At 37.3% G+C, this 26,951-nt stretch overlaps 3 protein-coding genes across 4 annotated transcripts; 1 reads left to right on the top strand and 2 right to left on the bottom strand.

Moving 5' to 3' along the window:
- Positions 1 to 3,854: 3,854 nt before the first annotated feature.
- Positions 3,855 to 7,614, bottom strand: LOC4345098 (glutamyl-tRNA reductase-binding protein, chloroplastic). The gene is made up of 5 exons (XM_015793198.3): positions 7,187 to 7,614; positions 6,551 to 6,631; positions 6,286 to 6,390; positions 4,972 to 5,121; positions 3,855 to 4,520 (listed from the first exon to the last, which is right to left on the bottom strand). Exons 1-5 carry the CDS (start codon positions 7,577 to 7,579, stop codon positions 4,296 to 4,298), a joined length of 954 nt encoding a protein of 317 aa, XP_015648684.2. The 5' UTR covers positions 7,580 to 7,614; the 3' UTR covers positions 3,855 to 4,295.
- An 8,332-nt stretch (positions 7,615 to 15,946) lies between these two features.
- On the top strand, positions 15,947 to 21,013 carry LOC9268834 (protein CNGC15b). Its single transcript, NM_001422519.1, has 7 exons — positions 15,947 to 16,294; positions 17,720 to 18,209; positions 18,308 to 18,511; positions 18,843 to 19,156; positions 19,361 to 19,472; positions 19,555 to 19,791; positions 19,963 to 21,013. Exons 1-7 carry the CDS (start codon positions 16,290 to 16,292, stop codon positions 20,647 to 20,649), a joined length of 2,049 nt encoding a protein of 682 aa, NP_001409448.1. The 5' UTR covers positions 15,947 to 16,289; the 3' UTR covers positions 20,650 to 21,013.
- Positions 17,648 to 26,660, bottom strand: LOC4345097 (preprotein translocase subunit SECY, chloroplastic-like). 2 transcript variants are annotated; one of them, NR_186339.1, is made up of 10 exons: positions 26,437 to 26,660; positions 26,150 to 26,322; positions 24,875 to 25,260; positions 23,915 to 24,214; positions 23,739 to 23,828; positions 22,669 to 22,792; positions 22,390 to 22,553; positions 20,196 to 21,433; positions 19,768 to 19,821; positions 17,648 to 18,135 (listed from the first exon to the last, which is right to left on the bottom strand). NR_186339.1 is itself a non-coding variant. In NM_001422515.1 (8 exons), the coding sequence occupies exons 1-8, from the start codon at positions 26,637 to 26,639 to the stop codon at positions 21,203 to 21,205; spliced, it is 1,671 nt and encodes a 556-aa protein (NP_001409444.1). In that variant the 5' UTR covers positions 26,640 to 26,660; the 3' UTR covers positions 20,991 to 21,202. The 2 variants fall into 2 exon arrangements, 1 of the variants encoding a protein (NP_001409444.1); NM_001422515.1 differs by lacking the exons at positions 17,648 to 18,135; positions 19,768 to 19,821 and having other exon boundaries at positions 20,991 to 21,433.
- Positions 26,661 to 26,951: the final 291 nt, after the last annotated feature.

The raw sequence follows: 26,951 nt of genomic DNA, 5'->3' as shown, positions 1-26,951 counted from the left end.
GTAACTCTGTCTGGCAGATCACATTAAAATCTAACAAGGTAAGGCGAGGAAGGTTAAGAACAACTACATCTGCATGCATGCAAAGCCTGTTGACCAAAGTGATTTTAAATGTGAATTTTACCGATCTTTACAAACATCAAGTCAGATAGTCAAACGGTAAAATACTACGACTAAAAAGTGGTTTCACCACCAGGATTGTTCACCGGAATACTAAACATGCCTTGATAGAGATGAAAGAGCGAGAGATGATAATAAAATTATTATTTTTGTTATTTTAATTCATGGCAATGAATTTTTGTCCGTAGTGCGCCATACGAACGTGTCAGAATTATAATACCTCCGTTCTGTAATTGAAATACTAGAAGCTTATTATGAACAGTATCTCAAAGAATTTGATATTAAAGGGAGTTACCATGGTAACCGTATAAAACCGTGTAAAATCCGTCTTCAAATATTTGAATTCAAAAATCAACGGTTTCAGCGTGGTTTCTCGCGGTAACCGCAATATTTGCGCAGTTATCGTCAAGTGTCTAGCAAAAAATTGAAAAATCACTTAAATGTGTCTAGAAATTGGGTATAAATAAAAGAATATATAGGATATTTGTAAACCTAACTTTTAGGTGTAAAATACAAAAATTCAGCATAACATTTTCTATATTATGGATTTCGAAGCAATTCAACAACAATCTAATGTACTTTCGGTTTCGCTCTCAAATTTGAACTTATCTTACTCCTTTTCAAAACATTTCTTCACCATCTACCACTACAAATCAAGAACTATATCCATAATTTTTTTCGGAATTTTGAATTTGGGTATAATTTATCAAACCCTACTGCCGGTAACCCTTACGGTACCCCTGATCACGATCAATACAATTAACAAAGAAATTAATAGCATGTTCAAACACAAATACACTGCGTATATTCGATAAACTGGTGGTGCTGGGCTCTAGCTAGCTTTCACCGGTAATGAGAAACCAAAATACTCAAGGGATTTTCTTTAGAAAAATGCCACTTGGTAGTAACAACTTGTAGCTGAAAATCTATTATCTATCTATCTATCTATCTATCTTCTATCTATCTATTATCTATTATATACTAAAAGTCCATTAAACTTTCTCGAAACGCTCTCAAGCCGCCACTTGGCGCTCTAATAAATTAGAGAAAATCATAAAAAAACTGAGAAAAAAAATAAAACATCTATCCATCGATTTTCACTTAAATCGGTGGGTCCAATATTATAAACCGTTAGATTAGATCTCTTAAAACAAACAGATGACCCACCAACCTCCTCCTCCCTTACATATCTCACTATTCCTTCCTTCCGTTCAGTATGAACGTACGTACGTATTTGACCTTCTTTTTTTTCTTTTTCCATGTATGTATATGAGACAATAATAATTATTATCAGTGATAATAAATTTTAAATAATAGTTACCTTACGAGCATTCAATATATCAGCATAGAACTCTTCACAAACATATATAGATAAATTAGCTCTATAATACTTGAAAATAAAGTTTAGACCCATTATATTATATTATGTGCCCATTATTTTAGACTACATTTATTAATAAAAGTATTTTTCCATCAATTTTCACTTAAATTGGTAGACATATTATTTAGACCATAAAATCTATCTTTTGTTAGAAAAACAAAGCCTCCAATCCTAAAAGTTTGAGAAAAAAAATAACATCCTGCTAATAATCACTCCTCCTGATCAATCCGGCAAATCACTCATCCGATCTCTAATACGTAAATACATACTCCCTCCGTTTCAAAATGTTTCATACCGTTGACTTTTTAGCACATGTTTGACCGTTCATCTTATTAAATAAATTTGTAAAATATGTAAAACTATATGTGTATATTAAAGTATATTTAACAATGAATCAAATGATATGAAAAGAACAAATAATTACATAAATTTTTTGAATAAGACGAATGGTCAAACACGTACTAAAAAGTTAACGATGTCAAACATTTTAAAACGGAGGGAGTAGTTCGTATGTACGTGTTGTGTGTCAAAAAAGATTAATACGTTCGGCCGACAAATTCTCTCATTGGATTATTATATTAAAAAGGCTAATTCAAAAGTTGTATTCCTGGCAATTAAACCAACAATTTTAATACCCGCATATGTTGTGAAAAAGACTAACATGTTAACTTAGATTATTGCTCTTTTTTACACCATCCAATTACTCATAAAAGTATACAAAACAAAATTTACCGTGTAGATTATTAAGTATAGAACTTCATAAATATGCATAGCCAAAATAACAACAATGAAAAACCATGTATATTTTGAAAAAAAGACATGCGGACCTATACTTTGCTTTTGTGTACCATCAAAGAGCCTCAATTATATAATAAAAGTCTATTAAACTTCTATGAACTATGCTCTAATAAATTAGGGAAAATCCTAGAAAGTCTAAAAAACACAAACATCTATCAGATATAGCAAATTGTTTAAATCACTTTACAAACAAGCATAACTCAATTAGCTTTACCGCATTTTAAAACAAAGTTTACATAATTATATTATTTACCATTAAATTAATAATTTATTATGTATATTTACTATATTTCAACTTGTAAAGGGAAATTATATTTTAGATAGCATTTTTATTCCTTTCATGTAATCCAATGCAAACGGATATGAAAATTATGGAAAATATGACAATATAAATTATATCACTATATATCGGTTATCAGTTCACAAATCTTGGTACTTTGCATGGCATTGGAGATTTGACAAATCATGAAAAAAAATAATGGATGTAGATTATATCATCGTATAAGTATGCTTATATATAGGGTCCATACTATTGATCCATATATACCGGGATAACCTATAATGTATCAATCATATTTACCACTACCATTGTTATACGTTTTAGAGACTATATTAATCCTCTAAATAATAACAAAATAATAGACGAAGTACAAGCCATGTTTTCTCTCTCTTTGCTTTCTATTAAGTACGCATGGTATATGGGAACTTCATACTAAGACTGTGTTCGGGAGGAGGGGCACGCAAATCAAAGCTTGTATTATTGCATGATTAATTAAGTATTAACTATTTTTTAAAAAAAAGATTAATATAATTTTTTAAAACAACTTTCATATAGAAAGTTTTTGCATAAATCACACCGTTTAGCAGTTTGAAAAACGTGCGCACGGAAAACGAAAGAGATGGGTTGGGAAAACGGGAGGAAGAACACAGCCTTAAGATTGGTTTATTAGGGAAATCATACTAAACTTATTTATGAGAGTGCATGCAGTAAAACATACTTGATAAAAAGAATTGATCGAACAAAACTGCAATTTAGCCCATGGCACTTAAACCTTTATAAACGCTTTACACATACTAATTAAATTTATATGATTGTGCTATTCTTTCAAATCAATTTTATTTTTCAAAGAAAATAAGAAAACATATGAAAAAAAAAGAGAAGAGAGTAGAAGTAAATTAATAGAAGTTTTTTTAATTAGATGAAACATTCCTATTAGCCATATTGTTTAATAGAAAATATATTCACTTAATATATCCTAACATTCATAAATATATATGGTATAAAAGCAATTTTGTTACTTAAAGCATAGAAACATAAAAAAAACTCTAAAAAAAGATAAGATATGCTAAATATTAAAAAGTAAATACACATAGTACAAACGATAGTTTTATAAGAACAAACTCCATTATTATGACAACATATTTTCTCATAGTTTCAAAACAGCGTAGTTCCAATTAATTTTAATTTAGAATTTAAACTTCCAAGGGTAAATATAAGAAAATCATAACCAAAATTCAAAGCAATCCAAAACAAATTAGTGAAAAAACACGTTTACAATAGTGTCAAAGAATAATTTTAAGAAAAGTCACCCACATAAAACATTCTTAACACAATTTAAAACAACATCAGATAAGATGCCCGCGCATGTGCGCGGGCTATCTTCCTAGTTACATCAAAAGTGCTCTATACTTGGGGCATAAAGCCAGTACTCCACTGCAATTCTGACTACGTAGAACGTTGCATGTTACAACTGAAGATCGTATAAACATGATTTAATTATCTCAATCTCATCTCATGAAGAAGCCACAGCTAAAGTTCCAACCTTACAGTCTAGATTCATAGCTCTCCACAAAAGAACGACTAACCTATAGCACATATGGCAAAAAATGGAGGTACACACAATACATTTAATGCGACAAAAGTTGCGCTATACTCGTATGAATGACAAAATACTGACAACGGATGCAGGGTAAGGCGGCACCATAGAAATCACAGTACCTATCTGACTTTCTTCAAGAGCTCTACCTTCTCAAACTCTGGGGCCGCATAACTCTTCTCTACTTCCCACGCATGATGAGACATCATGTTGAATGATGATTTCACTCCCTTCTCATCAGAGACCTCTCTCGTGAAAGGGATCCGGGCAGCAAAGGTACTTTCCCCGGAATGAACATGCAAGTCAAAACCCAACCTGTCTACCCAAATCATCTTCACCTCTGTCGCCTGTCACCATAAAAGAACACTGTTAGCACATTCAGTAAACATAACGGAACTCAACACTTGGTGCGGTATATAATATCTCACTATCTATGAATTATCACATAGCACATAAAATATTAATCAGCTGGAGTATCTTTTAGAAAAGATAAGATCAACAATTTTTTAATTACTTTTCTTCAAATAAAGAATAAAAAGATGCATAGTTTGATATGCCCCTAACTCATATATATAACACATAATCACTATACCACTATCAGACTATCAGTAAATTACATCTTTCTGTTTTGGTAATTCTCTATAGCTATGTTCCCATCAAAAAAAAAAAATCTCTACAGCTGTGTGATTATAAAGAAACTATGAAAAGACAAACATGTGCTTTATCTTAACATTAGCTATTTTTCCTTTCAAGAAGTAAGAAGCAAAGTTGTAGGAATGACAGGAATAACTTCAGTACCTGGAAATCTGATTCAACATAAATACTGTATATCCTATGTACATCTTCAGCATGTTTGCTGTTCATTTCCTCAACAATGCTTTCCGCAAAATTTCGAAGAGGGTCAGGTTCTGCATCACTGTATTCTGATGGAATTACCCACATGCCATCCTGAACAGAAAAAGTATCCCATGAATATCAGTCTCATTTGAACTACAAAGTTCTAAGGTGTAATTGGCTCACCAGCACACATCCATCAGAAAATAAAAACTGCACAACTCACATAGAACTAAGTACATCAAATGCAACAGATGAAACTTGACAACATTTAAAGCACCTAATATGTTGGTTGAACAAATTTCAGCAGCTGCTCAAGGTTCAATTAGCAACCTATATCAATTCATTTCCGTAGTAATTTGGTCGTGTGGAAGTGATTCAATGAGTGGGGAATAAACTAAATATAGGTGTGGGGGAAAATTGATAAATTGATGATTTTATTAAGTGCTAAAATATCTTGATGTTTTTTTTTCTAAAGTCAGGAAGCTATCCATGAAAGGAAATTGAGAAAGACATTCTACTAAAAGTGATCTCCATATATTTATCCTCGTAAAATACAGGTCAGCCAAACAAAATCTGAATAATGTAAACAATAAATAGGTCTTCTTCCGAATATGAAAGAAGGCAAAACCAGTTATAACAAAAAAAGAAGGCCAGACACTTTCAAGGGGTGCACTACACCTGAAACACAGAAATGATAACTAGACCAATACAGCCAAGGTAATGAAATGGATGTTCCAACTGAAAATATTCTTAGGATAGAATGTAAAAGTTATCTTGCTCCATGCTTTTAATGTACATTTTCACGTTAAGAGGCTATTTTCGTCAGCTAGTTTACTGATCACCATTCAGCGTCATGGATAACTATTTGATACCGTTCTGCACAGCAATCTTCAGCGAGTAAAAAGAAATTCAACCCACATCTCTTGTCTACATATCTTGTTACTGTCTCACACTATGCAAAAAATCATGCACAAATAACCCATACCTAACTATTATATCCTTATTATTAGCAAAACAGAATGAAGTGTGAAGAACACTAAAAGTTCCATCTCATTTTCTCATGAAAATGAGACACCTTCTACTTCCTCCGTCCCAAAATAAGTTCATTTTTCACCCAATACGGTAGATAAAGTAAGGAATGTTTGTATAGAAGTAGATAAAGTGAGGCAATCAATGCGGAACAAACACTGCAGTACTAGAATAAGAACTCCCAAAATGACAAACTGCAGAATATGAAGAAACCAAAAGTAACTAGAAGAAAATAATGTATTTTACCTCATTGAAATCTTCAATGTGCAAGATTCTGTCTACTGATATCAAATACAAAAGATCTTGATCTATCTCCTCGCCAAATTTCTTTTGCCACCTAGTAGAAAGCTTCTGCATAATTCAATTTAGCACATTACGAATCAGTAATCCGACTTAGTATATCATGCTATTCTTCTGCAGTACATAGTTTCCCATTGTAATCAACTTACAATTCACAAGTGTAATGCAAATATGCCTTGAACAAAATGAAAAACCATAAAAAAAAGTTTACCTTTAATTCATATTCATCGTTAGGTTTAGTCAAAGCACCAAGCAAAGTACATTGAGGTGTCCTGGCCCCACTCTGACGAAACTACACCACAAAAGGTAGCGAGAATGGTGAGTACAAGATACAAAACAGTTGTGCTAGTGCTCACATTGTCAGCATTAGAATTTAGTCATCAATGATTCTACACAGAGTTCACAGTGTCGGCGCATCAACTAGGTAATTAAAGTGTTCACCTTTGTTACAAGCACCTGTCTTCCACAAAACCAAAATGCATTTAACATAGTGGAGAGATCTGACATCTTAAGATGTCTAGACTCTAGAACTTTCCAATTTCCAAACAACACAAGTACACAAGAATGCAAACCACAAACTAAACAACTGCAAAGGCAACGCACAATGCAAAGCTTCAGCAATGAAATTCTCCTGCGTGATGTAAGAGTCCAGCGGCCTTCTAACTCAAATTCTACACGAACAGTGCACAAAATCATTACAGCGCCTCGAATTTCCGTCTTAATCTCACGCAAAACAAAACAGTGAAGTCAAAACGCGAGCAATCCGTAAAATTCTATCCCCCACGCAACAGTAAACAGCCTAAGAAATCAATCAATCAATCCATGAGCACGGCTGCATCCCCCTCACCTCGACGTGGAAGCTGGACGGCGCATCGGGCGCGGCGGCGGCGGGCCCGGAGGCGGCGAGGCACAGAGCGGGCGCGCCGGAGCCGTCGGCGACGAAGCGGGCGCCGACGCCGAGCGGCCAGCCGTCGGGGCCGACCACGGAGAGCGTCCCCGACGGCGCAAGCTCCACCACCGTCCGCGCCACCTCGGCCGCCGACGGCCGGGACGCCCGCTGCTGCGCCTGCACGGGCGTCGCGGGCGCGGGCGCGGACGCCGCCGCCGCAGCCACGGCCCGCTCGGCCCCGCGCCTCCCGGCGGCGAGCGGCGGGCGGCGCCGGGCGGGGGGGTTGGTGGAGAGGAGGATGGGCGGAGATGGGAGCGGGGAGGGGAGGAGGGAGGAGGGAGGCGGCGACATGGTGGTGATGGAAATGGAGGTGGAGGTTGTGATTCGTTTGGAGATTTGGGAGGCGGGTGAGATTAGAGGAGATAGGCAGGGATGAAAGCGGATCGGATACGGATCGGAAACTAGCTTTATCATATTCGTTTTCATATTTTTTTTAAGAATCAGAATCGAAATCGAAAACTCGGATACGGAAATGAAATCGAATATTATCGAATACAGATACGGAGCGAATACGAGACGGAACGAATACGGTAGCGGATATTTACCGGTATATAAAAAACCCCTCAAATTGAGTTTCTTGATCAAGAAAAAGATATCGCTTATTATTTTAGTTCAACATCTCCAACATTTATATCGTCAATTTTATAGACGGTCCCACAACCCTATGTGAAAATCAATTTTTATGGCTATTCCTCTTAGAGATCCATATGCAAATATGATTACCATTTTCTATTCTCACGACCTTTTTACTAGATGTATAACTTACTTACTATTGTATAAATTAGAGATGTTATTTATTTTACTTCACATCTTCGAAACTTGTAATGTTTGTTTTATACTTTAAATGCTTTCAAATACAAATGTTATAAACTACAAAGTGTTAGATCTCGTTGAGCTCTACAACTTTGATTCTCCATCAGATGTCGTTTGAATTGTAGATCTAAGATTTTGTAAAAATTAATATGGTATATTATAATGAATATTTAGACTCCTTAAATGACCTCAAATAATAAAATAGTCAATAAGAAAGTTGTAGATCTCATCGAGCTCTACAATGTTGATATAAAGTTTGTCGCCATCTGATTCCGTATGAAAAAGTTACGTATATATACATATTTTTTCTAAACTTTGCTCAATGTTTGCGGATATCCGAAAAAAAATCCGGATAGTTTCCGACCGTTTTCCGATTCCGACGGATAGTACCCTTACTGTATTCGTTTTCGTTTCCGAGAAAAAAAATCCGAATTCGTTTCCGAATCCGAGAATTTCTGGATAGTTCCGACCGAAACTATCCGAATCCGAAAAATGGTCCGGACGGACGGAAATTATCCGAACCACTTTCACCCCTAGAGATAGGTGTGGCATTCGTAGTCAAAATGTGTTCTTGATGATTCGGATTTATGGTTAAGTGGTTCATGCTATTAAAAAATCTATAACCTACGTCTAGAAAAATAATAACTTGAATCTAGATAAATGCTTGGCCAGATTCATCCTAAGAAGTTATTTTTTTATAGGACGGAGAGAGTAGATAAGTACTCATGTATTAGCTGCGAGATAATTGTACGATAGAATAATATTTTCTCTAGGTGCGTTCACATGGGCATAGTCTTTTAAAACTAATTCTTAACTTTAAATTTCTTATATAATCTCTTTTCTACTATTATAAAAATTGAGGATGTTTCCGTTGATATTTTGGTATGTCGTCCGTATTTGAGTCGGATTCTAAATTCGTTCGCTTTTGAAAATACATAAGAAGTTATATAAAAAAATATTTTAAAAAAAACTCACATACTCACCTAGGATGAGAGTCAGACTCCTAATTGCTTTAAAATTTCTACCAAGCTATAAGAAAACAATATATAGGTTATGGCCATCATCCCAACTAGGGATCCGAATTGGATATAAATAATATCTCAAAATAAAATTCATATATATTTTTTAGAAAAAAATCTAACAATAACACAACTAAAATAGCCTTCACCCTTTATAATGCACGGGCATGTTTTCTAGTATACTACATTATGTAGCAATAGAATTACAATAATATAAAAATAAATTTAAATGATAATCCAATAATATTATTTTACATGAAATAAAATTTAATTTATAATAAAATATTTATTGGTCAGTTGAATTTTAAAATACGTGTGGTCATAGTGAGTGAACAGAGGAAATAAATTTTTCTTGCTTAATGTACGATTTTTTTTCACGTGCTTTTCTGTATCTTGTAATATGGGTTGATTTTGTTTTATGGGCTTTCTATATATTATACATTGATCAATTATGTAAATGGTATAAATGATTGGAGTGCATGGTGTGGTTTTATGGAGAAAGATATAATCCATACCATTGATGAATTATTCAAATGCAAAAAATAATTGAGATGATGACGACATCCTTCATCGAATCCGCATGTAACTTCACAAGTTCCAATGACTAAGTTCAAGTCAGTAGCATTGATTTCAAATGGATCTAGCGTCTTCATGCCAACTCTAATTTGGATGATGTTGGATTTGTTGGAGATCTTATCTCATCACCTTTCAAACGTATCCAGTCTAATATCAAAATTCATCTCGAGTCAATAGGAAATTGGGAATCGTCAAAACACAACAATGTTGTTGCTGAAACCGAACTTAGCCCTTGTGCTTTGTAATAGACTAGGGCCATCTCGGAAGTGCCTCTCTCCACCTCTACGAACCAACACCTATCTCTAGCTTTATTTTCCTCTATAAATAGCTTCGTACACCCTAAAAAACAATTGGGTTTTGTTTTGTTGAATTTTACCAAGTGCCATTCACCTAATATTTAATCCTTGCTCGATTAGTCGGCATCTAGAGATAGAGATTCAGAGTCACCCAATAGTTTATGCATTGATTTGCTAGGTCGATTAGATCTACCATTTCAATCACAACTATTCTTTTATACTTAATTACCTATTCGAAATATTTGGATTGCATCTTATCTTGTTCTTGAAGTGTTCTCTCGTTTACATTGCAGGGAACATCAACCGCACATCACGGTTGGTACAATATCGTTTGTGGTGTTGCGATTGCACAGCGTTCTGAACTTGTTCTAGTTGGTAGCCACGTCGCAAACATCACAGCCAATCAAAATGAGAGTTATCCCCTCACCAGAAGATCAGGCCACAAGAGAGACCACAATCACCTCTCCTAACCCTAGTGACTATAATAAAAAAGATACCGGAAACGGTTAGGAAGCTCCCTCACCATTTTCACCCCAGTCCCCCTCTTCCTCTCCAATTGCAGGCCTAAAAAGCAAGAGAAAATTCGATCCATAGCACATGAAAAAACTGGTACCAAAAAATAGCAAAAAAAATTCCTCTTTCAACCATAAGCACACGCCACTATTTTTTCTTCGATTTATAGCACTTCTGTCACATTTATCGTCCAAGTCCATTGGTTAGCGATGATTAGGAGCGTGAAAAGACGAATTTACCCTTTTTTCTAACCAAAGTATGGGTGGATGAGGTGGCCGGAGGAGGCGCAGGCCTTGGTGGCGGCGGTGGGGTGGTTGATAGCGATGGCCCTCGCATCCCGCCACCACAGTCCCAATCCCTAAGCTTGTCCGGCGCCGTCGTCACTACCATCCCCAAGCTCTGCCGTTGCCATCCCCACCCCGAGCTCGTTCGGCGCCGTCTCCATGCTCGCGTCCTATTGCCGCCGCCATCGCATTCCACCACTAAACAGCCATGCCCAAGCTCGTGTCCTATTGTTGCCGCAGTCGTCTTCAAGCTCGTGTTCCTCTGCCGCCATCGTCGCCCCTGGGTTCGTGTCCAGGCGCCACCATGGTCACCCCCGATCTCGCGTTTCGTTGCCACCACCGTCGCCCCTGGGTTCACGTTCCACCACCGAACCGCCATCCCCACGAACTCGCCACGCGCAGCCGCCATCCCCGTCAGAGGCGCTCAGCCGTGCCACACCATGGCTGGCCACCGACGTGGTGGCGAGATCGACGGGACAAAGAGAAGGGGAAAGATGGAATAGAAGAAGGTGACGGGAGTGCTACAAATCGAAGGAAAATCAGAGGCATGTGCTTTGAGCTAAAAGGGGAAAATTTTTGTGCTATTATTTTGTTCCGGTTTTTCTTTTTGTGTGCCATGAATCGAATTTTCTCTAAAAGCAATGGAACTGAGCCTACCAAAGGCCCAGAATGTAGTAAATATGGCCTACAGTTGCGTGGGATTCCGGCCCGTTGATCTGCGTAGTTGTAGGGAATTTCAGCCCATTTGTCTCATCAAATTCAGTCCATAAGCGCGCGTGATTCTAGCCCGTCAATCTGCCAAATTTCAGCCCATCTAAAAGTCAGCAGAGAAGTCCAATTTTGAGGAATATCAATCAAATTTGAAAATATTTCAAAGAGAACTAAATTACAATATGACATTATGACCACACGCTGAGCACCTAAATTCTATTTGCTCTAATAGGACATACTTGATATGGAGTATGATTTTCCCTACTGAATATTTTTTCTTATTTAACTCTAATTTTCCATGCTATTTTTTAAAAACTTGCTGGTGAAGCTGGTAGCCTGATGGACCGCTTTCGGTCGAAAAGAAATAGTAATAAGTTAAAAAAATCAAATTACCCTGAACTACTCCAATAAGGAGCCTCCTGTCTACAGCACCATATATATACCTCATGTATGTTTTTTTTAGATAATGGAATAAACATCCCGACCTTTACTCAAGAGAGCTACAACCCATTATTATAATCTAGCACTCCACATCGAGTGTAGTCCAACTAAGACAGCAAACATCACGGAAAGATAAAAACGAACCAATAAAAGATAAAGAGAATACATTATTGAAGTCTATTTATGAATCTTCACCCATAATTGGCAAAAAGCTGCATAAGCCGTCGACTCAAACTTGTGGCATGCAACTTTTAGGACCTCTTCATCTTCGTCACATCTTTGCAATGTGCCCAACACCGGAGCCAACATGTTGCACCTCATATATGTAAATAGAAGTACTATAAAAAAGACACGGATGAAAATTGTGGCATAGCTATCCAACATATAACAGCACCCACTACCTTCACGCCCTTTGAACATTTTTTTTACTTAGGTTTTTTTTCTGGTTTTTCGAGGATATCTCGGTGTGTATATGATGCAGTATCGGACGGACAACTCCCTCTCGGTGTAGTATAAGATAAACTCACTTTCAAGACTTATCTCACCAAAGTCATTTGGTTTAGAAGACCCACCCCCAAAACAAGTAAATATGAGATGCAATGCAGTATATATTCACACAATAAATTGTCCAGGCTGGAAAGCATCAGTTTAATTTATTTTTAGATAATGGAATATAATATCCCGGCCTTTACTCAAAAAAGCTACAGCCAATTATTACATAGTAGTTTTCATGAACATAGTGTAAATCTAAATGAATAGAACACACCGAAGAGAAAAACAAAGAAACCAGCCTAACGTAAGGAGATCACAATTATTGAAGTCTATTTGTAAATCTCCAACCATAATTGGTAAAAAGTTGTATAACCGTGGTCTCCAACTTTCGGCATGCAACTTTCAGAAACTCTTCATATTCATCACACCTTTGTAGTTGTGCCCAAAACCGGAGCCAATGAGTTGCCCTGAAAATGACCTGCATATAGAAAAATGATGGTGATTTGTCAAAAACCATATCGTTCCTACTCAGCCATATTGCCCAACAAATGGCAGAAGCTCCAATAAGTATCAGTTTACTCATTTTCTTATCAACTCCCAAAAGCCACCTATTAAAAATATGAGATATGCTAACTGGAAGATTAAAACCAAAAGAGAACTGAACAGCTCTCCATAGAAACTTCGCAAAATGACAATCCATTAAAGAGATGTTGAATAGACTCATTCTTCAAACAAAAAGAACAACTCAAGCTGCCATTCCAGTTACGCCTTGCCAAATTATCCTTAGTTAACACAACCCCTTTAAGCAGGTACCACATAAAAATTTTAATCTTAAGTGGCAACTTAAGCTTCCAAATACACTTGTTTCTCTCGATATAGCCATTATTAATTAAAGCTAGGTACATAGACCTCACCGAGAACAAGCCATTCTGATGAAAATTCCATCTAAAACTATCAGACGAATCATTCAACTGAATATGTACTATAGAGGCACAAAACTCATGCCAACAAACAAGATTCTGACCAACTAAAGCTCTCCTAAAAGAAACATTAAGCGGAACAGATCCCATAACAGTGGCAATAGAAGATGTCTTCCTCCGAACAATTGCGTACAAAGATGGATATTTATCCTTAAAAGCCAAGTTACCAATCCATCTATCTTTCCAAAATCTAATTTGTTCCCCATTGTTGACAATCCAAGAACCCATATTTAAGAAAGTACTTTTGACATTCATAACACTAGACCAAAAATGGGAATCATCTTGTTTCTTGTCAACTTGGGTTATAGATTTATTATAAAGATATTTTCTCTTCAATAAATCATGCCAAACCCCTTCCTCATTAATTAACTTAAACAATCATTTACTTAAAAGACATTTATTTTGTATCTCCAAATTATGAATCCCAAGACCCCCTTGGTCCTTAGGTTGACAAACAACATTCCACCTAGTGAGCCTGTATTTTTTCTTATGGTCATCCCCTTGCCAAAAAAAACCGCGATCTATAATAATCAATTTTACGAAGAACCCCTTTCGGCACCTAAAAAAAGATATCATAAACATGGCTAAACTTGAAAGAACAGAATTAATCAACACCAGCCTACCACCAACAGATAAATGCTTGGCTTTCCAACTACTAAGCTTTTTCTTAATTCTCTCTTCTATAAGTTTCCAATATTTATTAGAAAGCTTCCTAAAATGCATCGGAATTCCAAGGTATTTAAAAGGAAAGGTACCTAACTTACAACAAAAATATCAGAATATTGTTCATAACATTCCTTTGCCTGACTAAAGCAAAATAATTCACTCTTGTGAAAATTTATTTTTAGGCCAGATAACTTTTCAAATACCGATAAAATCAGTTTCAAATTCTTTGCTTGTTGCAAGTCATGCTCCAAAAAGATGATAGTATCATCTGCGTATTGCAAGATAGACAAACTATCATCAACAAGATGATGAATAACCCCACTCAAGAGTCCCGCCTCTTTAGCCCTCTTAATCAATAGAGTAAGCATGTCAGCTACTATATTAAAAAGAATAGGAGATAAAGGATCCCCTTGCCTAAGACCTTTGTAAGTTTGAAAACCATTACCAATTTGATCGTTAACTTTTATACCAACATGACCACCTTGAACAAAAGAAGCTATCCACTCACACCATCTAGGAGAAAAGCCTTTCATTCTCAAAGTTTGTTGTACAAAAGGCCATTTAACTTTATCATAAGATTTCTCAAAATCAATCTTAAAAATTACACCACTTTTATCTTTGCGATGTAATTCATGTAAAATAACCACCCCTTCCCTAATATTTCTCCCAGGAATGAACGCTGTTTGAGTAGGACTAATTACCTTTTGAGCGTCATCCATTATTTTATTTGTAGCAACTTTGGTAAAAATCTTAAAGCTAACATTAAGTAGGCATATAGGTCTATGCCTACTTACTCATATATGTGCACGCATAGTAGTGATACGCGCGTGTGCATATATATACATGTGTTTCATGTAATTAAAAATGTTCAAGCTGTGTTATATATTAGCTCATGTTGGAGTAGTTTTGTAGTTCACCTTTTTATCTGTAACCAACTCTTATCTTTGCTCTTGGGAAAACAATTGTTACAATGCTGAGAAGCTTAGCTAGACAAACTGCTGAAGCGAGTGAGCTAAGCATGCCTAGTTATCTCTATAGGATAATTTAAGGTAGGGCAAGTTGCAATAGTGCATTGTGATGTGTTGTCGGGGGAAGGATTTTTTTTTATTCTGCTTTGTTAAAAGTATATATTACAAGTATATAATTATATGGAAGCAATTTTGTTGACAAATATACTGATTCCGTTCTAATTAGACAATCTCAAACACTTATGTGTATAGTAGTACGCTGAAATTTTAAAGGCGACTCTCTCTATCTATAATATAGCAATTTAGTACCGGATGAGATAAATTTTAGGACTATGAATCCAAATATAGTGCTAGAATACATCTCATCCGGTATTAGGTTAGTACGTATATTATAGGATAGAGGTAGTACGTCGCAAGTAGGACAAGTAAATTGTATGTCAGCCACACTTGCTTATGTGAGCTAAACATCTTGGTGGCTTTAACAATTAACATGAAGCTCAAGCTCTTCAAACAATACTAGAAAACTAGTCCAAAATGAGTCTTTGCTTCAATGCAAACGCCCTACCTTAGTCCCTCTTGAGATCTACCCTACAAAAATTTTACATTATATTATTCAAGAAAGAAAATCAGTAGGTGCCATCTTATCAAGACACTCTGACTCACCCACTTCCTAAGCTCTAAAAACAAAAAAACAAAAAATACTTGTATATGCTTACCTTCTTCCAAGTCTTTCTTCTATCAAGTCATCACTATCCCGTTCCTCTGATCTGATCTTAGATTAATAATACTAATATAAATTTTAGAAATATGGACTTCACATTTCTTTTATGCAATGGTGAATAGTGTGCACCTGTCCCATACTCCCAGAATATTTATAAGCAGTCACCTGAGGAAGTCCTAGCTCGCTCGCTCTCTCTCTCTCTCTCTCTCTCTCTCTCCAGTGTTCCTAGCTACAACGAGTGGTTTACTTTCTCATCCTAGGTAGCTTGTCTCCATTGTTTTCCCAAGAGGAGAGGTTCTAGAAGCTTCTAGATAATGGCAGTCGATCCCGTGTCTCTTTTGTGTTCGTGCTAGAGAGTGAGTGATGATGTGTGGGATTCTATGGTTATATATATTGAATTTTTCTTGAGTGTGTTCTCTAGGAAATTCGGTTTTATGTGCAAGATAAAAGGCAAAGAGACGAGATTGGTGGCTGTGGATGAGGAGGCTTAGCTCTTGAGAAAAGGATCGATTGACAAGAACATGAGGTGAGTTCAACATATTGTTTGATGATGTGTCAAATGATCTCGAGTTATTTCGCTGAAATTTGATGTAGTATTGAATCAGGAGTTTCATGAGACGTTTTGGGGGATAAATTCAGTTTGCTCTTGAGCTTGAATCTTTCAACAACAGAGTGCAATTTTTATTTCCAAAAGAATTCCTCAAGTACTAGTTTGTTTCATCTTCTCTTTTTTTTTTTGTCTTACTTGTATTTTACTTCCTCCATCCTAAAAAAACAACTTTTGGAATTTAAACCTAACCAGAGGTTGGTTTTCTATGGGATGGATGGTGTATGTTCTATATAAACCGAATAAGTTGAGCCTTGACGCAAATGAGTGTAAAGTTTTTGAAGTGTCAAATCATGCACCAGCTGCTCGCTTAGCGACTTATTTTCAAATTGATATTTTTGCTAGAATGAGAACTTGCTCGTTATTTACAAGCATTAATTAAGTTGTTATTTTCCTACCGATAATTCTGTTTTCTTCACCTTGAACATTAATTTTAATGAGGTTTTGTTGTCTTTTTAAATCATTAATTTTATCACTGTCTGATACTTCAGTTAGGTGTAAATAGGGATCTCATATATTTAACGCAGTTCACCTTCATTTGCTGCATCGTACTAGAGCTTAAAAAATGTTTGAGGTGGTACTACACTTCTTAGCGTTGGATAGGTATATTTTCTACACAGACTAACGTATTCAGCACCTCGTGGTGCTTCTAAGGAATATAGGAATCTCTGTGTTATTATCGAACAGATCATATACATACAAGGTCTCATGTATAATCATTTAAAGAATTTCCAAGAGCAAAGAGACTAGGATGAGCTTGTCATTTGTAAAAGTGTAAGATTAGGCAAAGTACTGTCAAGAGTTAAGAGGGGACTCAGTTGGATATAGCGTAAGAAAGAAGAGCCTAAAAGAGACAGATTGACCTATGAGGAATCGTTTTTGCATTGAATTATAGAGAAACAACATTGGGCTAGTACATTAGTACGGTATAATCACAGTTAAGGTTTCACAGCGGGGAAAATAAAACAGTAACCCCACAGACCGACAATATACTGATACAAGTTTGGAATGAATGCATTTCACGAGACCGTTTAATTATAAAAAAAAATGCATTAATCAGGGATTACTAGAAAATGTTGATACTCACCTTTTAGTACTGACAAGATTGATTATAAACAATTAGGTCATTACAAATGTAGCAACACATGAGTTACTCAATGACTATTATTAATTTACTGCCAATTGTCAAGTCACTGGCAACTACCTCCAGTCTTTAAGTACAATGATTGCAGAATCATATGTTGACCAACATTGCTGTAACTATAAACATCTCCAGGAAACAAAAAAGTAAAGTTCTTTGTACTTAGGTCGTATAATTTTTCATTGATTTTTTTTACTCTGCAGGCTTAATCTTATTGAGAACGAAGCAAGACACAGACAGAATAACTTGGCCACAGGTTCAGTTAAAACAATGAGCAGCAAGATAGTGCTCAAGTTAAAGGATTTTACCAGAATCTGGATAAGCCGCGAAGAGAGTATGCTAGACCCTGGAGGCAATGTTGTGCTGATGTGGAACCGTGTCTTCCTCGTCTCATGCGTTGCTTCTCACTTCATTGATCCTCTCTTCTTCTTCCTGCCAATTGTTGAGCGCAGAGACCGCCAGTTGTGTATGACAATGGACCATCATCTCGCCATTATACTCACTTGTCTACGGTCTTTTCTTGACATATTCTTCATAGCTCATATTGCTATAAGTTTCTCCACTGCACATGTTGATCCAAGCTCCAAAGTGCTTGGCAGGGGTGAGCTTGTCACAGATCCTAAAAAGATTGCAAATAGATACATCAGAACAAACTTCTTCATTGACCTAGTAGCTGCATTGCCAGTTCCACAAGTATGTCTCTTTCATTTGAAAGTTGGAAATAGTACAGCAGTAATCAGAAAAAGGTGTGATATTTTTTGTGCTGGTAAATTATTTCTTTCTATGTGCAGGTTCTTGTTTGGATAGCCATGCCATCTATCAGCTTCAAGCATATCAATGCCCCTTTCTTTCTTATAATATTGGTCCAATCTGCCATCAGATTATACATCGTAATTCTTCTCAGCCTTAGTATCATGGAGATGGTGGGTTTCATCGCAAAAAATGGGTGGGAAGGAGCTATCTACAGTCTAGTTCTTTATTTGGTGGCAAGTCACGTAAGTGTTAGTTATTTCGCCTGGATTACAAAAACAACTGTCATATAATGATTTTATAAGTACATAAATAACGTTGAGCATATTTGCAGCAGATATTGCTGCAAACAGATAAAATGACAATTTGGTTAGGATCATGGCCCATTTCAAAACATAAATTTTAGCCCCATACAACCTGGCTAGAATTAATGTCGTCAATATTTCACTAGGCATTTTTAAGTCAAGACACTTCATCAAATAAACGATTGGAAAATATGCCAAACATAAATCATCCTATAGAAAAAAAGTTGCAACTTATCTCATTAAACCATTACTTGTGCCATGTTTCCACCAGGTGGTTGGAGCAATATTCTATCTAACTGCAGTGGATCGACAAAAGACATGCTGGGAAACACAGTGCTCTATTGAGGACAGAATGGCACACAAAGGACTGTGTGATTTACACTTCCTTGACTGCAAATATGCCACATCAAGTAACAGTCAAAGTTGGGCAAATAGCACAAATGTGTTCACACATTGTAACGCCAACAGCAATAGTGTCAGTATCAACTATGGCATATTCATTCAAGCAATACAAAATGGAGTGACCACAGCTTCATTCTCTGAGAAATATTTCTACTCCCTGTGGTGGGGACTTCAACAGTTGACGTTCGTATTTCGATACTTACTGAATGCATTTTCAATTTTTCAAGCTCCAAAAAGGCATTACACCCAGAAAGCAATTATTATCTAGCATCAACCTCATAATGACCTGTTCTTACAAATTCTTTCATGCTGCTTGCAATATTTGTAGCAGACTTATCATGGTTTGAGATTACTGAAATGTTATTTTGTATATATTTTTGGTGACAGCACGTATGGCAATCCTTTGGTGACTAGTTCCTTCATTGGTGAAAACCTATTTGCAATAGGGTTAACCCTTCTCAGCATTGGTTTGTTTGCACAACTAATAGGCAACATGCAGGTAATTTATCTTGTAAAACACTTTCAGTAACACTTTATATACTTATGTAGTACACAAAATAAGAAAAAGAAATGCTTCACAGATACACATGAGATCTCTTTCTAAAAATACTGAAGATTGGAGAATGTGGCAAACAGAAATGGAAGATTGGATGATAGATCATCAAATACCTGATGAGCTGCGATACCGCATCAGTCAATTCTTCAAATACAAGTGGTTTGCTACGCAGGGAGTTGAAGAGGATTCAATCTTGAGACAACTACCAGCAGATCTTCATCGAGATATAAAACGGTACCTGTGCCTTGATCTTGTCGAACGTGTACGTGAGTCCTGTTCCTGCAAATATCTTCTGCAATCACAAGCATCACCTTTACTCATCCTTACTCTTCATGTTTAAGGACAAAAATGAACAAAAACTAATGATAGACAGTAAACATATATCCTAAAATAATGATCAGCTAAAGTATGCTCCCTTCAATTTTAATTTCAGGTGCCATTTTTTTCTGCAATGGACCATCAACTACTCGATGCCATCTGTGAACGCATGACCTACTTCCTTCGCACTGAAGGCACCTACATAACCCGTGAGGGAGACCCTGTCAAGGTGATGCTCTTCATTATTCGTGGCAAGCTAGAGAGCTCCACAACAGATGGTGGCAGAACTGGCTTCTTCAACTCCATCATCCTAAAACCAGGTGATTTTTGTGGTGAGGAGTTGCTTACATGGGCATTGCTTCCCAGCTCTAGAGACAGCTATCCATCATCAACAAGAACTGTTAAAACAATTGCCGAATTGGAAGCATTCTCCCTCCAAGCCGATGACATTAAGTGCGTAGCCAGCACATTCAGGATGATGCATTCCAAGCACCTGCAGCACACATTCAGGTTACACTCATACCAGTGGAGAACATGGGCCGCTCGCTTTATCCAATCAGCATGGCGAAGGCGCCAGAATCGACAAAAAATGGCAGAAGTAGGTCTAAGCAACAGGTGGAAGTCATTCTTCTCATTGGTCAATGACTTCAATGACACGAGATGTGAGGACATTAATGGTTCTTCTAGCACTGTATCACACAGAGAAACAGTTACTGTCTCAAAAATAGCATCAATATTCAAAAAAGCACAGAAGGAGCGACCTGAAGAACCTGATTTCTCTGAAGATCATCATCCAGAGTAACACAAACTGCATTCAATATAATCAAATGATGCAAATAGTAACGTACTAATTATACAAGTGGTGATCGTTTCTGTATGATAATTATAGTTCCTGGATGTTTACTCTCATTCGCCAATAACTGTTCACTTAGTTATCTTAGTGCTCACTTAAATTATTAAATACTGTATCGCAGAAAAGGCTACCAAATGTGGGGAGGGTCACGTCCACAAGTAAGCATATGCCAGCTATATTAGAGTTTGCAATAGCCTCATATGTAAAACAAAAATAACTGCTTCTCATCGTCTCAACATGTATTAAGTACTCAGCCAATTCTACTATAGCTGATGAGGTCTGAGCAATATGGTAGAAAGTTCATATTCTGAGGTAAATAATTCTAATATATTTATGTACATAAGGATGTATGGTTTCTGCTCCTCAAGTAAACATACAAGTGATATGCACGATAGAAGGAAAACGGGCATAAAATTGAACAGTCTTAAATGCTACCACATGACCCAATTATAATACAACAGAACATTTGGTACAAGTTGAAAAGAATGATCAGTGTCATTAATCATTGGTCAAAACGGTTGACATCATAGAACTCAATGTTCTTATATTTCTGTGAAATTATTTCTGCCTGAACTTTCCGAGCTGTGTCTGTTGCACATCCAACAAGGATAAGCACTGATGTACCAGCAAATCCCCGAAATGCCGTTAAGTGAGTGATTTGTTCAACCACAGATGGTCCAGCAGCTAAAACAGCAAGGAAGGCAGATCCTAGGACAGATATATTACTAAGAACCTGCAATGAGATAATTTAATTTCAGTGCACAATATAGAAGCTAATGGTTTGCAGTACTTGATATACTTTAGTTGTGATTGGATTTCTTATTGAATTTGAGATTTTTATGTTCAATTTCTCCAAAATGATACGCAGCAAGAAAGTAAAAGGTGCCCCTCACATGCATAACATATCAAATGTAACTGTATGTCCCACTGTCTTGCGCAGCAATCAGTTCTGGCAAAAAAGTTACTGACTGTGATCTTCAAAAAGATAGAAGTAGTAAGGATGCCCGCTAACAGAGGGAAATGTTGTCCAGTCCAAGGGATGGCATATTTACATCATACAGTTTATGAATCACATAACCAACATAGGAATATCTATGATTTATATAAATCCAGAAGGATGAAAGTCTTGACTATAAATTGCATCCTAAATTCTCTTGTATGTGGTTCTGAACCAACTGAATGTAGCAAATGACCTTACCACCACCAAAGACTAGCATTTGGCCATACCACAAGATACTTATAAATAGGATCTAGGATATTTTCTGATGATATGAGCCATGAATGAGTTTAACCAGTCTGGTTGGCATAAGTTGTGCAATTACTACAACTCCAAATTTCCTATGATAAAGAAAACAGAATATCTTCATGAACAGGTGTGCCTCACATGAATCTAACACTGCAGAGGAGACAACAGACTGTTTAGTGGTTACTGACTTCTTTAGAGGATTGCAACCTGAGTTTTGGAGTTCTTTAATACATCATGTCACTACGAAAACAGTTTCCATTGATAACTACACAAAGATAAGGACCATTGCCAATTTCTGTAACAGACAACCATTGCACCGAATTAACCAAGCAGATGGACAAGAATGAGCTGATGAGCAGGAACATATACATTATGCACATAAACTAAAAATTCGGATGCGGTGAAAGAACAATATTTATTCTAATGGAAGAACAATAACTCACTGTTTTTATGAAGGCAGCTGTACTTTTCCCTGGCCGTACAAGCGGTATTGAAGCACCTTGCCGCTTCAATTGCTCACTAAGATCATCAGGATCCAATTGAAGGAAGGTGTAATAGTAATTGAAAAAGGCTATAAGCAGTACATTAGTTGGAATATACAAAGCACCTGCAGCATGAAGTTAACAGAAAGTGATTTACATGCAAACAAAATGTCTATTGCATTGCCATCTCCCATATAAAGACAACAAATTTCAAAAGAATTATAGAAACTCCTTGTTTACCTCCTGGATTTAGGGATATGGCAGCCTTTTTAAGAAACTCTAAGCCAGTAAATCGTGCCAAAGTACCAGGCAAAGCCAAAGAAGATGTAGAAAATATTATAGGCATGACACCAGAACTATTGACCTGCTCATAATGGTAGCATAGTAAGTCATAAGCAATATTTCCTTTGGTAATTTGTAAGGTAGGACATAAAAAATCAAATAAAATGGAAATTAGAACAATTATGACTCCCAATGATGGAGAGAGGTTAAGAAAAAAAATATTAGAAGCTTGATCTTATTTCATTTGCTAAAAAATAACAGAATAATTGTGTGCTTGGTCCTACAGGCTCCAACTCTTGTTAGATCAAAGTTATTTAGATTGTTAAGTCAGAACATATGGGTGATATCCTCTGGCTTTAATTCGTCCATACACCCTCTACAAAGTTATTTAGGGCCTGTTTGGAGAGCTTAAAATTCTGAGAAGCAACTGGCTGGTAGGCAGCTTCTGAGAATCTGGAAAAGCTGAGTTTCCCAGCTTCTAGCTTCTAGTTCATTTTCTAGATTCTACAACTACAGCTTCTCAGAATCTAGACCAAAAGCTGGACTGTTTGGGGGAGCGTCTGATTCTAGGAGAAGCTGCAACAGCTAGAAGCTCCCCCAAACATGCCCTTAGATTGTTAAGTCAGACACCCAAAAGTGCCAATGGAACGGTTTAAAGTAATAAACAAAGAAAAATAGAAAGTGAACCAAAAAGGTGAATTGAGTGTCATTCAAATGAACGGTTAGAAGAGTACAGACAACATATAATCAAGAATAACAACTAGGAGTCTGCATACCAACTTTCAGAATTATCCCTTATTTTGCACGAAACCACAACTATCAAATGAAGATAGGTCATTCTTCCAACATGTGGTAAGTCACAATGCAAATGTAATACTATCAATAAATTTGGAGAAAGTTCTGAATTGTAAGTATTCAAATGAGAAGCATCCAGAGTATCAACTAAAAGCTGAAGCTCAAACTCAACCCTTGCACAAAATATATGGAAATATAGACATTAAATAGAATTAAATGGAAGCACAGCAAACCTTAAATGGTAGATATGCAGATCGTTGGAGCCCTCCACTCCGACTACTGTATCGAGAAGCATAATTTAGCGGAATTTTCCTCTCGGCTTCCTGAAACCACCCAAGTGATCTCAAATAAGCAATGAGCAATTTGAGAGGAATTCCATATGTATCTTGACAAATTAAAACCTGCTTACTTGGACATAAACAATCCCAAGAACTAAGAAAAGGAACGATAATATGATTGTCAGAAGCCCAACATAATTCCCATCTTGAAATGCCTGTGCAACTGTCCTTCCAAACGATGCAGGTAAATACGATATTATACTTGTAAATATAAGAAGAGATGTTCCATTTCCGAGTTTTAAATCAGATATTCTTTCGCCAATGAAAGTTGTAAACACCGATCCAAGCGTCAGTAGTGTCACAGATGTGAGGACCCATTCTGTGCTGAAGTCATTAACATAAGGACGAAGAAAAAGAACTTGCCCAATAGCCTAGCAAGAAGTAAACAAATTAAAGAAACCAGCCAGGAAGGTACTAGAACATTCCGAATTTTCAATCAAATTAAGGAATATTTTGTAACTAATAACCACAAAATACTATGAAGTACTAGGAGTATAGTACAACCAGGCAAAGCAGAACAGAGTTTTTCCATAGTTAACTTAACAGCACAAACTTAATTGGGTAAAACAAAAGGTTGATTTTTATTTTATGTGCTTCAACAGCATATTTACTTTGCCAATTAGCATGTGGAAATAAGTTCCAGAGTATTTGTGATATGTTAAGCATTTGTCCTCTACGCCAGAGCTAGGTCATTGCTGTATAAAAAATATAGTTTCTCAAAAAACTTTAACTTCTCAAAGCACCCAGCATTCCTAAAATCTGGAAGATTCACAGTCATATTTTGTGACATGTTCAATACAAGTCAAAAAGGTTAAAGGTATATTATCAAGTAAAGGTCAGTTGGTATATAATGTAACGACTAGCGACATAATATTCTAGAGCTTCATATAGATATGTTTGCTCAAGTACTCCGAAATCTAGACGAGACTAACTGTACCCCCTTGGCACCCTGGAAACCGACATCCCACGTCTTCCAATTTTCAATCAATCATGTTGACAAATAAATATGATAAGTGCTCCAAGAATCTAACCTGGACAATTGCAAAACCAACAGATGCGTATCTTGTATACTGAAGAACCTTCTTTCTTCCTGCCTCTCCTTCTTTTTTCTGAAGATCTTGCAATTTGGGATAAAGTTGTGCAAGAAGCTGAAACACAATCTGTGCATTGATAAATGGAACAATGCCAAGGGAGCATATTCCAAGTCGGCCAATACCTCCACCAGAAAAAGAATCCAAAGTGCCTAGTAGACTGTTCTGGTCAAGATTACCAGCGAAAGCATCCCGGTTCACTCCACCCAGAGGTATATAAATACCAAGTCGAGACAAGGCCAAATAACCAAGGAGCTTCAAGAACTTCCCAGGTAGAGGACCCTTGAAGAAGTCACCAATGTCAATGGAACTATCTTCAATTGCAGCTGCTCAAAAGGGAACTACTTGGGTTAAGACACATTTTAAATAGGAATTCTAGTTGGTTAAACTTATTAGGCTGCGTTCAGGAGTGAGGGTTGGGAACCTCACTCCCACGCACGGAAAACGGAGCAGCGATTAACGGATGATTAATTAAGTATTTGCTAAAAAAATTTTCAAAAATGGATTAATATAATTTTTTTAAGCAACTTTTGTATAGAATTTTTTTGCAAAAAACACACCGTTTAATAGTTTGAAAAGCGTGCGCGCGGAAAACGAGGAAGGGAGGTTGGGAAAGGGAGGGAACGAACTGAGCCTTAAAGTGGATTCAAGCTGCAGATACATGAACAACATAGGTCAATGCTCGTAAGTAATTGAACAGTAACAGCCTATGAGGCATGCATGGGTAAAATAAGTTTTTGCACTGATAGAAAAATATGAACATAACTTGAGTTAATTTTACAAACAACATGAAAAGTTAGAGTAGTAGTTCCACATATTTATAACAAGCAAGATCCTGCTGATAACATTATGTCAAAACCATGTGTAATCAAGAGGTTTCCTTTCACGCATACTGAAGTCTCTAGGATTTACCATTACCAGATTACATCTGTGTTAAAAAAAATCTAAGTACTACGTAAATTACATGGTAGCTCTCTCAGAACTTCATCATATTACTTAGATGGAAAATTTTCAATAATTTCTTCACTAACAATTTACTAACATAACATCGTCTTCAGCTCAAACTACGCATTTATCCTAATAAGTAATAACACGCTCCTACAATGATGTAGAATGGTACTGCATAGGTAAATTAGTACAGATATTCCAAAAGCATTTAACAACAAATTCTCAAAGTTACACGCACAAAAAATAGGAAGGGGTTAACTTGGCAACCTGCTGCTCCTCGTCCATAGGACTTCTCCTTCCTGCCGCCGCTCGAGCTCCCGAACACCGGCGACAGTACTCCGAAGAAGTTCGACAGCGGGGACTGCGTGTCATTCCTCGAAGGCCCATCGTTGTACAGCCCTAGGGGATCAAAGCCAGGGCCAGCCGTCTCCAACGCGCACCTGCGAAGCGGATAAGCAAAAAAAAGATCGAAATGAAGCGGAGCTCCTCCGCCAATGCGGGATGAAGCGCGTACGGCGCAATTTTACTCTCGAGAAGTGATGCTGGTATGCTACCTGGGGGAGCAGGGCAGGGAGGCTCCCCTCCTCCTCCTCGCCGCCGACGCCGACGCCGACGCGGCGCGGCGCCCACGGAAGCGGAGGGAGGCGGGAGCTCCGGAGACGGGGGACGCGGAGGAGGGTGCGCGTGGAGGAGGAGGAGGGGGAGCGCGCGCGCGGGTGGGGAGCCAGCATTGCTGCGGGGTGGCCATGGCCGCCATGGGTGGAGGGAGACGGACGAGTGGATTTGGGAGGCGATAAGCGAGGTGAAATGAGGAGGTGGCAGCGGCGCAGAGGATGGGCCCTGGGCTCTGGGCCCTGGGCCTCAGCCGGGCTCGTGGTCGTGGGCCGTAATTAGCTTAGGCTTAGCCGCTAAAGCACATCTCTGTTAGGAAAAAGTACATCGAAGGTCCCTCAACTTGTCCTCGAGTTACAAAATCGTCCCTAAACTACAAAACCAGATACCCGGCGTCCCTTAACTAATCAAAACCGGTCACAATAGGTTCTTTAATGGTTTTGACTCCGGTTTTAAC

Source organism: Oryza sativa, chromosome 8, assembly GCF_034140825.1.
Source record: "Oryza sativa Japonica Group chromosome 8, ASM3414082v1".
Taxonomy (NCBI): Eukaryota; Viridiplantae; Streptophyta; class Magnoliopsida; order Poales; family Poaceae; genus Oryza; species Oryza sativa.
The sequence above is the reverse complement of the archived record's forward strand: the minus strand, read 5'-3'. Positions and strand labels throughout refer to the sequence as shown.

What these genes read in the sequence shown, in the direction of transcription:
- LOC4345097 (NM_001422515.1), bottom strand. Translation starts at nt 26,639, where the DNA reads ATGGCGGCCATGGCCACCCCGCAGCAATGCTGGCTCCCCACCCGCGCG. An exon ending in CTATGGACGAGGAGCAGCAG is followed by an intron (nt 25,261 to 26,149) that starts GTTGCCAAGTTA and finishes CCTTTTGAGCAG; the next exon opens with CTGCAATTGAAGATAGTTCC. An exon ending in TTGGGATTGTTTATGTCCAA is followed by an intron (nt 23,829 to 23,914) that starts GTAAGCAGGTTT and finishes GGGTGGTTTCAG; the next exon opens with GAAGCCGAGAGGAAAATTCC.
- LOC4345098 (XM_015793198.3), bottom strand. Translation starts at nt 7,579, where the DNA reads ATGTCGCCGCCTCCCTCCTCCCTCCTCCCCTCCCCGCTCCCATCTCCG. An exon ending in CGTCCAGCTTCCACGTCGAG is followed by an intron (nt 6,632 to 7,186) that starts GTGAGGGGGATG and finishes TTTGTGGTGTAG; the next exon opens with TTTCGTCAGAGTGGGGCCAG. An exon ending in ATGTTGAATCAGATTTCCAG is followed by an intron (nt 4,521 to 4,971) that starts GTACTGAAGTTA and finishes TTATGGTGACAG; the next exon opens with GCGACAGAGGTGAAGATGAT.
- LOC9268834 (NM_001422519.1), top strand. An exon ending in TGGGGACTTCAACAGTTGAC is followed by an intron (nt 19,157 to 19,360) that starts GTTCGTATTTCG and finishes TTTTGGTGACAG; the next exon opens with CACGTATGGCAATCCTTTGG. An exon ending in AACTAATAGGCAACATGCAG is followed by an intron (nt 19,473 to 19,554) that starts GTAATTTATCTT and finishes AATGCTTCACAG; the next exon opens with ATACACATGAGATCTCTTTC.